This window comes from Sminthopsis crassicaudata, chromosome 3, assembly GCF_048593235.1.
Source record: "Sminthopsis crassicaudata isolate SCR6 chromosome 3, ASM4859323v1, whole genome shotgun sequence".
Lineage (NCBI taxonomy): Eukaryota > Metazoa > Chordata > Mammalia > Dasyuromorphia > Dasyuridae > Sminthopsis > Sminthopsis crassicaudata.
The window spans coordinates 222,984,768-222,997,508 of record NC_133619.1 but is presented as its reverse complement, the minus strand read 5'-3'; the positions used below and the strand labels follow the sequence as shown (position 1 = coordinate 222,997,508).

Sequence of the window (12,741 nt, the reverse complement as noted above, 5' to 3'; positions counted from 1 at the left end):
CTAAATCTCTCAGACTACAAAGGACAACAAATGAAATGAACCTCACAGTCAAAAAGTTTACATGGTTGGGGGGGGGGATTGCATTAATAGGAAAATACAGAGTATAGGTGATAGGGAATAGATTTGTAATTTCATTGGTATCAAGAGTCTCCCAGATCAGCAAACACCTATAATACAGGTCTATACACTCTCTGCAACTGACCATTTCAAAAAATTTCCTAGAACAGAAAGAAGAAGTATTTTATTAAATGCTTGCTAACCAATTCTCTAAGGGGAAAATATACCCAGAACACACCTTGAAGTTTAATCTGTATCATTTATGTTTTCTCCATCATTTTCTTAAGTCTAGATGTAATTTGTAGATTTCTGAGATGTAAATGTTCACACTGAAAATTTTCAGATCAGTTCTCACAATATATTTGTTCAAGCTAGTTCCATTCTGATTAAGAAGTAAAAAGACTAGCCTGGTATCACTTGATCAGTATGTATGAAAGATAAGATATGAGCCCAGACCAGATCTCCATGATACCATTCTATTTCTCAGTGCATAGGGACAAAAAACACAGACACACACACAGATAACACACGCATGTGCATATATATGTATGTGTTTATACATACATATATATATATATATCTCAAGGTAATTTTGGGAAGAGTGAGGGTGCTAGTAGCTGGAAGAAGGAAGGTATTATTTATAAAATTGTGCTTGAGCTGGGTTCTGAAGAAAGCAAAGGATTTTAAGAGGTGAAGATGAGGAAAGAGTTCATTTCATAAATGGGGCACAGTCAGTTTTGAAGAATAGGTATAGAAAGTATATTATCCCATGAGGAGCAGTGAATGAACCCAAATTCTACTCAATGTGCCTGTGCTTTCAGAACAATGGAAAGACCTACTAAGGAGGGACTTTGAAGGAAACAAGAGTTTGAGATAGGGTAGAGGAGGGCGGCTGTCACTGCTATTCTCTCAGAATGTCCTAAGAGCTAAAGAGCACTTGCCTGATATTCTGCTGGTTGGTTTAAAGAGTCTTCTCATAACGTATTGTGCTAAATAACCAGCTAACATTCAGGTCTCTACATCATAAAAAAGGCTCAAGCCTTCAAAAGGACAATGGATCAAATTAACAACAAAGTCATTTTTAAGTAGAGAAGCTCCCAAGTATACTACCAAGGGTACTGTTTTAAAAAACAATTTGGAATTATATCCCCAAAGTCATTAATTTACACATACCCTATGATCCTGTGATTCCACTACTATGCATATAATTCCCAAGGAGATCAAAGACATAGGGAAAGTTTCCATATATACAAAAGATATTTATTAACAACTCTTTTTATACTAACAATGAATTGGGGTGGAGGTGGGGACCAGGTTTTCACTGAATAGGGAATGGATGGACAGTTTTGTGGCCTGGAAATGTGATGGATCATGAATATCAAGAAATCTGGGATGCATGGGAAATTTTGTATGTACTGATGAAGAATTAAGTAAGCAGAATCAGAAAGATTCCTGTGATTTATAATGCTATATACATACATATATACATATATATATATGCATATATATATATGTAGGTATATCTTATTTTATTGTACTTTGCAGAGACTGCATTTTTTTTTAACAAGGTTTGTGGCAACCCTATATGAAACAAGAATATCCCTACTATTTTTCCAACAGCATATGCTCACATCCTGTCTCTGTATCATATTTTGTTAATTCTCATATTACTTGAAGCTTTTTCATAATTAATATTGTAATTCACAGTTACTATTGTAATTGTTTAGAGGTATCACAAAAATGTTGTATGTGTCTGAATGTTCCACCAATGAACCTTTGCATTTCTTCTTGAGCCTCTCTATTCCTGAGCACACAATAATTTTGAAATTAAGCCAATTAATAACCCTGAAATGGCCTCTAACTGTTCAATGAAAGAAAAAGTGAACTGGTGTGGTAAATTTCATTGTTTTCTTGTTTTGAGAAACTGCTACGACCACTGAAACTTTAAGCAACCACCAGCAGTCAGCAACCATCAACATCAAGGCAAGATCCTCCACCAGCATAAAGGTTGTGACTCATGGAAGGCTTAGGTAATGGTTAGAACTTTTTTAATCAGTAAAGTATTTTTAATTAAATAATATATGATTTTTAGATACAATTGCACATTTAATATATTATAGTATAATATAAATGTAACTTTTATATATATATATAATAAATAAAAATCATAATTTTAATAGATTTATATACATAAATGTTATGTTTATATTATACTTTAATATATTATGTTATATTGACATATAATTATATTAATAATATTATATATATAGTCAAAAACAAAAAAATTTGGGACTCAGCTTTATTGTGGTGGCCGTAACTGAATCTGCAATAATTACTAGGTATATCTATACAGAATAAATATGAGGTAATTTGAGTGAGAAGGGTAGGTACTAGCAGCTGGAAGGAGAAAGAAGGCTTTATTTAGAAAGTAATGAAGCTGAAGACACAGAATTTTAAGAGATAAAGGCAGGAAGACAATGTGTTATTATTGTTTAAAAAAAAAAAATATATATATATATATATACATATATCAAAAGACTTCAGAACTGATCAATGCAAGACTGATGAGGCCTTCAGAGGATTATAATGAAGAATGCTTCCCTTTTATCAGAGGAAAGGGAGTGAGATATGGATAGCAAAGAAGCATTCATTTTCAACATTTATCAACATCACCTCAAAGATAATCAAATCTATGTTTTACACATAAGAAAACTGAGGCACAAAAGTTTAAATGACTTAAGATCCCATGGATAACGATGTGATTTGGAATTAGATTTAGAATTTTAAGGGATCTTAGAGGTCACCTGCTCATAAATTCATTTTGCTGATGATAAAAATGAGATCCAGAGAATAGAGATGGGGAGTATCAAAAAAAGAGCTAGAATCCAATTTCTTTGACCACAAATGTAGCATTCATTCTACTGCCCAAGGTATCTGCCAGTTTTAGTTCAATGCATTGGTATATAATTCATCTGGATCCAGTCACTAGAACACAGTAAAGACCTCAAGACACTGTCATATCATATCTACTCTTAGCTAATTATTTTTGTTCTCTCTCTCTCTCTCCCAAACTAATAATCATTTCTCATTGGGAAACAAAAGAAAATAAGTTGAAAAGTTCAGCTTTCTCACCAGCTTTTGTTATCCCATCCCTCAACTAGTGGTCATAGCCATCCATTCTTCTTAATTTAGAGGTAGGAATAAAGATTGGGATACAGGGTGCTCGCTTCAGCAGCACATACTAAAACTGGAATGATACAGAGAAGATTAGCGTGGCCCCTGCTCAAGGATGACCCACAAATTTGTGAAGCGTAAGGAAAGGGAAAAGGGGAAAGAAGGGGGAAAAAAGAAAGGGAAAGAAAGAAGGGAAAGGGGAAAGGGGAAAAGGGGGAAGGGGGAAGGGGACTGACAAAGGAATGTGCAACTCATTTCAGCACCTTCTCTATAACTTACAGTTTTAGAGAGTTGCCTAAAACACCAATAAATGACTTGCCCAAGCAGTTCCTGATAAATCTTTTAAAAGTCCCAAGACATCTTTTGTTGTTGTTCTCAGTATTCATTGTCATCCTCAGCTCATTCTAAAATTAATGCTCCTAATACAATCACAGGAGCTTTTGTTATGCCACAATTCCCATTTATTGTCCTGACTCAGTTTCCCTAATTGTTCTGCCTCTGTTTCCCTGAATTGTTCTGCCCTAGTTTACACCCCCTTCCTGATCATTTGTGTAAACTCAAGATAAGGGGATTCAGACTTCCTGGCTCCTAACTCCTCCTAAATCATCAAGAATTTATGATCCTACCCCCAAACTGGTCAGAACTGAATTGATGGTCCCTGTGTGGAGATTTCCCCCTCCCTAGAGTTTGGACTCCACCCCCACCCCCCCACCCCCCACCCTGCCTTTTTTTGGCTATCTGAGCTTGGAGTGTGTGTGTGTGTGTGTGTGTGTGTGTGTGTGTGTGTGTGTGTACGAATAGATATAGATATAGATATAGATATAGATATAGATATAGATATAGATATAGATATAGATATAGATATAGATATAGATGTCATTGAGAACTCACATTGCTTTGGAGATCAGCCCTGGGGACAACATGCCCCCAGCACATTCTCTCCCTCTCAGAAATCTAAAATATTAAAAAAAAAAAAACTCTCTAATCTTGCCTCAGTTTCTCTGGCATTACACTTTCTGATTTTTAAAAACATTCATCCTTATTAAACTGTGTGTGCATATGCATATATGTATGTGTATGTGTATGTGTGTGCATATGCGTATTAATGTCAGTCATCTATGCAATTCTTCTTCTTCTTTTTCTTCCTTATCAGAACCAGTTTTCTTTGTAGCTTCAGAATTTTATTCTTAAAATCTAATTTTACTCTCGAGCTGACTATTTCAGTGGAGTGCGATTTGCTCCTAAAGTTTCCATTATTTCTATATTAGCAACCAATTCTTTCTTGTTGGTCAGAATTAGATCCAGGACGCAATTTCTTTGTTGTTTCTTTCAATTTTTGAAGGATGAAACAACCATCAGGATAAGTCACAAATTGCTCAGTTACTCTGTTTTTTTGGCAGAGAGTACATGAACACATCTAGAAAGTGAAGTATCTCCCTTATGACTATATTAAACCGGTTCTCTTTCCCAAACTCCTTATATTATTCCTGCTCTTGTCCAAGTAGTCTTTCCTACTTCCATAACAATATAGCTTCTGTTTCATTCTCTGTAAATCCCTATTCAAGTCATTATGTCAATAAGTATTTGCTAAATGCTTATTATGTGCCAGACTTTGTACTAAGTGCTAGGAATGAGAACAAAGGTGAAAATAGTTCCTTTTTTCAAGAAGTTCACATTTTCATGGGGAAGTCAATATGCAAACAACAATGTACAAATAAGACATATCCAAGATAAATTGGAGATGATTTCTTAGACACTTACTAGATATGTGATCCTGGGCAAATCACTTAAGCTTTTGTTTGCCTCAAATTTCTTTAAATGTAAAATGAGCTAAAGAGAGAAACAGCAAATCACTTTTAATATATTTGCCAAGAAAACCCCAAATGGGATCACAAAAAGTCAGACTTGACTTTTATTGAAGAACAATGAGAGGGATTTCCTGCAGAAACTGGGATTTTAGTTGGAAGCCAGAAGGTAAAGAGAGGATGAAGAAATTCCTGGCATGAAAATGTTTGTGGCAGCCCTTTTTGTAGTGGCTAGAAACTGGAAAACGAATGGATGTCCATCAATTAGAGAATGGTTGGGTAAATTGTGGTATATGAAGGTTATGGAATATTATTGTTCTGTAAGAAATGACCAGCAGGAGGAATACAGAGAGGCTTGGAGAGACTTACATGAACTGATGCTGAGTGAAATGAGCAGAACCAGGAGATCACTATACACTTCAACAACAATACTGTATGAGGATGTATTCTGATGGAAGTGGATATCTTCAACATAAAGAAGATCCAACTCACTTCCAGTTGATCAATGATGGACAGAAACAACTACACCCAGAGAAGGAACACTGGGAAAGGAGTGTGAAATGTTTGCACTTTTGTCTTTCTACGCAGGTTACTTATACCTTCGGCATCTAATACTTAATGTGCAACAAGAAAATGGGATTTACACACATTGTATCTAGGATATACTGTAACACATTTAGTATATATGGGATTGCCTGTCATCTAGGGGAGGGGGTAGAGGGAGGGAGGGGAAAATTTGGAAAAGTGAATACAAGGGATAATGTTGTAAAAAAAAAAATTACCCATGCATATATACTGTCAAAAAATTATAATTATAAAATTAATAAATTAAAAAGAAATTCCTGGCATGGAGTATAGTCGGTAAAAAATGCCCAGTGTCATGAAGTTGAATGTTTTGTGTGAGAACAGCAGGGAAGACTGTATCATTGAATCATAGATTATATGGAAGAGCATAAGACGACTGGCAGAGTTAGGAAGAGGCCAAATTGTGAGGGTTTAAAAAGAGAATTTTACATTTGATCCTCAAGGTAACTGGAAATCATAGGAGCTTATTTAATGCAATGGAGGATGCCTTGACCATCTAAATACTTTTCATTACGGTTTTTCCCTCTAGTTTCTTATATAAGTATAATCTCATATGCTTTTTCTTTGCTTTTATCTTTCTATCTCATTTTCCTACCATTCAATTCCACTAAGCAGTTTAAAACTCCTTTTTGGCCCTTTAACATTCATTTTCTTGTTTTATTTCTTCACAGCAGTTCTCCTCTTTTTTCAACAAACATTTCATTCTTCCACTAACCTAGATAGTTTAACATGTGTTCTTTCAACTTTTCTACTTTCTCCAACAACAATTTTGAATACAGAGAAGCATGACTTGATACCTACACAAACACAAATATAGAACACACAGCTCTATAGGTCATTTGAAAACTTTGCTTAAAGAAAGATCCTCAGTAATTTGTTTTCTTTTCAGAAGCACTCTTGTTCAACTTTTGGGGCTAAGTGCTTTATCAAACTGTTTTCCATAACTGTTCATTACATGGACGACTCAGATGCTGGAGCTTCTGAGAGAAGTTTAATTTATTTGGGCCAGGCTTCCTGCCTTTCTGACAATAAAATTGTGTAATCTGCTTTAATCAGCACATTCCTGTCATATCCCAAAACAGAACAAAGCAAACAGAAACAAATTCACAAGGAGAAATATAATTATTGGATCTTATTATGTCTATCTACCTTGTTGCTCCTTTCCTTTGATCTCCAGGTATCTGCCTATATTTTCCTGTCCATATGGTTCTCTTGTGCCATCTAGGAGATGAGACACAATTTATTTAACAGACAGGAGAAAATACAAGACACAAGTCCAGTCTAGAGTTGGAAAGATGAAACTAAAGTTTGGATGAGTTGAGTAGAGCTGGATATATACATAATTAGGACATATACATCTCCATGAAGATGATCACTAAAACCATGGGAATAGGTGAGCACAACAAGGTAGAGAATATATTAGACTAAAGAAAGTGGGCCAGGACAAAACCTGAGCAACCTGTTTTTGTGGTAGGAAGAAGATAAACCTTAAAGGTTATGGAGTGCTAAGAAAAGAAGGAAAAGCAATAGCAGAAAGTAGATTCACAGCATATCAGAGTTGGGATTGACAGTAAAGGTTATTTGGTCAACTGCTTACTGAAGGGAACTCCTACTTAAGATATATATCCCCGAGTAATCACCCAGCTTGAAGAACTCTAATGAAGGTGACTCATCATAAGAATGAACGAAAACATTGATTAGTCTCTGAGAACTTTAAACAGCTAAGCCCTAGGAACAAGTCGGAGGTTTATACTTTGAGTCAATAAATATAGGAGCAAGTAGTTGGGAAAGAAGCCAGATTTTCACTTATTTGGGAGGAAGGGTTGAGAAGGGAATTTTCTCTCCTTCCTCTATTAACTTCAGTGTCTAGAAAGGAAATTATTTGCCCAGAGGAAGACACCCCATGCAGTGATTGAAGGGTTCAAGATAGTCTAAAGCACAGCTAAGACAGTTCAGACAGATAATGAGTCAATCAGTCTTTCAATGCCAAGAGTAGCTCTGAGGTGTGCAGATTTGACTATGGATTCAAGAGAAACTATCCATGGCAATAGAGAGTTGAGCTTCAGGGCCCTGAAGACTGCCATTGAGATTTGCCTTGACCACATGTATTCTTATCTGCTTCCCAACATCACTCTACTAGAGTTTCTGTGTTTGTGGAAGAGTGCAGCCAAGATTTATGTTGGGAATGTTTAATAGCTATTACATTTACTATGTAGACTTGGTAGATGACTCTTGGCCATTGCTGAGAGCTTATTATACCTACTTACCGATTAATAATGGAAAATCTCTCAATGAGGTCTCAAGACTTTTAAAAATAGCAGCCACCCTTTGAAGGACTCTAAGAGTGTGAGAAGAAATAAGGGAACTACCTCAGAGAAAGTATTATCTACATGAAAAAGGCATACTAGAAAGTCATCTTTGGAATTGCCGAACCACACCCCAATTAATGAAAATGCAAAATTATTACCCTGATCAAATGAGATATAGCACTTAGCATAGCACCTGGTACATAATAAATGTTAGCTAAATTCTTATTCCCTTCTCCAAATCTAGATGCAGTTTGGCAGATTTAGGGGCCTATAACATCCCACTCTTCTCCCAGAGTTGTACAGAACAGCTTTTACTAAATCTCTTTTGAATATATATTTTATTTATGGGCTTGCTTTTCTCCTCTCTATAAGGGATAAGGATTATTGTAGAATAATCATTCATTTGAAAAAATATTTGCCATCATTTTGAAGGATGGAAATTGGTAGAAGAAACTAATCAAGTCCTCTCCCTCTTAATTTTTAAATTCCTTCAGCTCAGTGACATCTTTAAATTGCAGCAGAAAGTGACCCTAATTTGAATGCAAAAAAAAAATTCTAATAGACAATTTGCTATTGTAAATATCTAATGAATTTTGATAAAAAACAAAACAAGACAAACAAAAAAACCCCTAGAAATTTATGTCCTTACTCTTTAATGGCTTCTTACAAATTTTATGTGCTAAGGTTCTGTACACAGAGTCAGTAGAACACAGCAGAGGAATCAACTGCGATTGTTTTAGAATTGTTTTTAAAAATGTATCTCCCACATTCAAATAAGGCATAATACCAATACCCAGATATAAATTTATAAATATACAAGTCATTTTTGGGTATCAGTTTCCACATCTACAAAATGAGAGAATTAAAGAAGATAATTTCTAGGGTTCTTTCAAGCTTTAAATTCTACAATCTGTGCTCTCCCTGTCCTTTAAAAGTATAAGAAAGACGAAAATCTGGTTGACTTACCATAGTAAACCATGTGATCAGGGTTGCATTTCTAACATTTTTCAAAGAGCTTCCATTGATATCTGGCTGTGTTTCAAGGTAGAATAAAAGACTTTCATTGATGATATTCGGCAACCAACTGGTAGGACAAAAATACATAATAAAAAGAAACACCAAAAAACAAAATTAGTTTTTAAAGATGATTATGGTGACTACAATCAGAAACTACAAGTCTGTTTACTCTGCTGACATAGTCAGCAGCAAAAATGACTGTAGTGGCATTAGATCAAAAAATGTTAAGTTCTAGAAGGTTTTGCAAGGGTCAATGCTGAAAAATTACCCATGCATATATCTTATAAATAAAAAGCTATAATAATAATAAAAAAAGAAATGTTAAGTTATTTAACTCAGTCTAAAACAAAGAAAACAAAATCTAATGATCTTCCCCCTCCCAAAATCCTTGTATTCTATGCTTTCTCACAGTGTAAAATTACCACACTATATCTAAGATTAATTAGAATTTGTCTGGAAGATTTTTTTTTTCTTTCAAAGAGCTATGATTTCATTTGTGGAGAGAGAAAGAAGAAAGAAAGAAAATGGATAGAGAGAGGGAAGAATGAGAGGGAAAAAGTGAGAGAAAGGAGAAAAAAAGAGTTGACAATATAGAGCATTTTAAGGTCTGTTTTTTTTTTTAAACTATTGTGTTACCATATTTTACCAATATTGGATTAGTTGCTATCTAGAGGGGGTGTTGGGGCAAAAGGAGGGAGAAAATTTGGAAGACAGTTTTGTAAGGATGAATGTATTTTGAAAATAAAAAAATATTATTAAAAAATAAAGAAAGAAAATAAAAGGCTATTATTAAAAATAAAATAAATAAACTATTATTCTACCAGGAGGCATCAGAGTAGGACTTTAGGTGGGAGGAGCTTTTTCTAGAGGACAGGGGAGAATGAGGGCTGGGCTTGGATTTGGCCTTCAACAACCTCACTTCAGCCACCTAAGCTCAAAGAGCTAGGCAAGTCACTGAACTTCTCATAGTTTCGATTTCCTCATCCACAAAATGGGGATAATTAATAACAACCTTGTTTCACAGGGTTATTGTGGAATATTTTCCAAATCTTTTCTATTTTCTCCTTCTATATAATTGGTAATTTATGGGCTATATAATCAAGACCAAAATAATGTCTATTAATCTGGTATTAGAAATGTAACTGGAAAGAGTTTTAGTGGACTTTGGAAGAATGAGCCAATTTTCATAATAGTAAGAAAATTTATGCTTCTGGTAGTATCTAGATAAACCTCATTATGTCAGGTAAATTATTAATGCTACAGATGCCTATACTGTATCTGGAAGTATCATTTAACCATAATAAAAGAGCTTTCTGAAATTAATCTGTCTCCCTATTGGTTTCAATTCTATTTTAAAGGGCACCTACTTAAGACCCTATTACCATCTGCTCTTAGCTAAACTGTGAGTCATCCCATCATAGCAAGATACCATTGATAACTTTTCTCTGTTCTCGAATACAGAAATTCTAGCTAGAGAAGAATATCATTTGGTGATTCTTTCAAGCCTTTTAAAAGTGCTATAACCTAATGCTAACTCCAGCCAAGGGGTGAAATACCGGATGCAGATGGTTGGGAAGTTTGGAAACTAAACTTGGGACTCCTTGTTTCATGGACTTTGCATATGCTTGAGTAAAACTGAATAGTTTTCCAGAAGTTTGTGTATTGTGAATTTGCTTTCCTGTTCTCACTCCATTTCCTCAAAGGGCATCTCACACAAGTTTCAAAGATTTCCTTTCCAAAGACGTCTCTTTGAAACATCCAGGTCACAGCTGGATCAAGAAAAATGGCAAGCTGCTTTCACATCTTCCCTCCCCATTTCAGTAATGAAAATGTGTAAAATAGAGGTTACCAAATAATGAACACCAGCATAATTTTGAAAAAACGAATTTGAATCACTGCTCCCAACCGCCTTTCATTCTCTGTGTAAATGCCTTGTCGTCCTTTGAGTAAAGATGCCACTGAAAAGAATAGAAGAGAATGAGCTTGTTCATTATTAACAGAGATGATACAATGATAATGAAAAAGACAAAGCTAGATGTAACCCAAAGAGCTTTTAAATTATTCAAATGCAGAGTAACTTGGGGCAGTGCAGAAAACTGAGAAACTCCACCAGGATATTAAAGCTACCTTCCCTATAGGACATATGGAAAATGATAACTGAACTGTATTTACCATACTATGATGCAACATTGTTCAGGGAAATCCTGAATGAATCACAGTTAAATTCATATGTGGCAGTATTTCAATGTAATATGAACTTCTTACAATTAGAAATACTTGTTTCTTCATTTTCCAGGATGTAAAAAACTGTTTTACTATCCTGACTGAGGACTGAGTGCTTCTACGAAGATTCAGAATACATTGAATTAAAAGCTTCTAATTGATTCCTGAAAAATTCAATTCCCTCTCAATATCACAAAAGCCCTATATAAGAATTCTCTAGTTTCATCTTAGTATGTAAGTCTAATTTGAGCAGTCTGAAAAGGCGAAAGATTTTTTGAGATCAAAAATATAGCACCAAATCTAGACAGGTTTTGCAACTGATAGATACACATAAAAAAGGAAGGAATGTGGAATAGAGATCAGTGACGTTATCTAATTCATTCTTCTTTTTGTTCTGGTTCAAGTTAATCTGCTTATCAAACCAGAAAAAAATTTGGGAATTTTTAACCTCAACTCATCCTGGGACTAAGGACTATAATCTGGCTTGATCAGAGGCATTGGATTGAGATGAAAAGACAGTCTTAGTCTGGACTCACTCTGAATTATTTTTGTTAGCTGAATGTGGTCTGGTTATGATTACAGAGTGAATGGTCTTATCAGATATATGTTTTTCTAATCACTGCACTCTTGTTGATTGGAGCTGAGATAAGTTGTCAAGGCCACTGAAGAAATCATAAATTTGGAGTATTACCTAATAGAGACTAGCAGAGTGAAGCACTGGGAAGCAAGCTAATGATACCAGATGATATCAGCAATCTTGAAGCTTTGGAGTCAAACAGTCATGTACCCTGGCCACATATATCCCTAAGTGTCTGAACCACAGGTAACCCCTATGAATTTCTATTTTTCCTACTGATTTGTATCTCTGCCATAATATGCCCTAGTTCTAGGCAGAGGGAGAAGGGGAAAGAAATAATCTATTGCTACTTTTCTTACTATACTAGTTCTTGAATAAATGTCTACTTTGATTATGTCCTCTGAATGACTAGTAACTGTAAATTTGGGGTTGGGGGCTTGTGAACTATGATCTTGAATGGACATAAATCATTAGAACATCTTGGACTTAGGGCAGCTTCTCTGAGTGTCCCAAATGCTACCTTGCTATGTGACTGAAGATTTTATAGTTCATATTAATTTACTAGCCCACATTTTCTTTTTATATTTCATATTCTTACAAGTTAGAGGGACAAAAGGAAATAAAGTGATCTGCAAATCCCAGAGAGACTGTCTGAAGTCATTTATAAAATGCTTGATTAAAATTTGCATCTACTCCATTATCTGTATTAGAGGCATAAAAGGCAATAAAATAACCTCTGTTACCCACCAACTAGTAAAGCATCGTCACCTTTACCTGCCACAACTGTCTTTTGGAACAGGATGGGATTGGTCAACAAAACCAGTAGGAGTGGCACATATGTAGTCACATAATGAGGGACTGCATGCTCCAGGCCACTTTCACAACTGAGGGGGGGAAAATAAAAGTTATTTTTGATTCTGATTTTATTAGCTTACATTAGACTACTCAGCTGACTGCTGGGAAGAGGTAATGAAAGTAAGAAGGAAAAATAGCA

The 12,741-nt window shown here is 35.1% G+C and overlaps 1 protein-coding gene and 1 non-coding gene across 2 annotated transcripts in view; one reads left to right on the top strand and one right to left on the bottom strand.

Moving 5' to 3' along the window:
• GPR143 (G protein-coupled receptor 143) overlaps positions 1-12,741 on the bottom strand; it is a 59,170-nt gene that overhangs the window by 22,005 nt on the left and 24,424 nt on the right. The window contains exons 5-7 of the mRNA XM_074297311.1: positions 12,522-12,631; positions 10,797-10,905; positions 8,897-9,014 (exon numbers count right to left, since the gene is read on the bottom strand). Of these exons, the coding sequence (XP_074153412.1) occupies positions 8,897-9,014; positions 10,797-10,905; positions 12,522-12,631 (337 nt within the window). The remainder of the gene's footprint in view (positions 1-8,896; positions 9,015-10,796; positions 10,906-12,521; positions 12,632-12,741) is intronic.
• On the top strand, positions 3,279-3,381 carry LOC141565167 (U6 spliceosomal RNA). Its single transcript, XR_012488866.1, has one exon. It is a non-coding gene; the product is annotated as a U6 spliceosomal RNA (small nuclear RNA).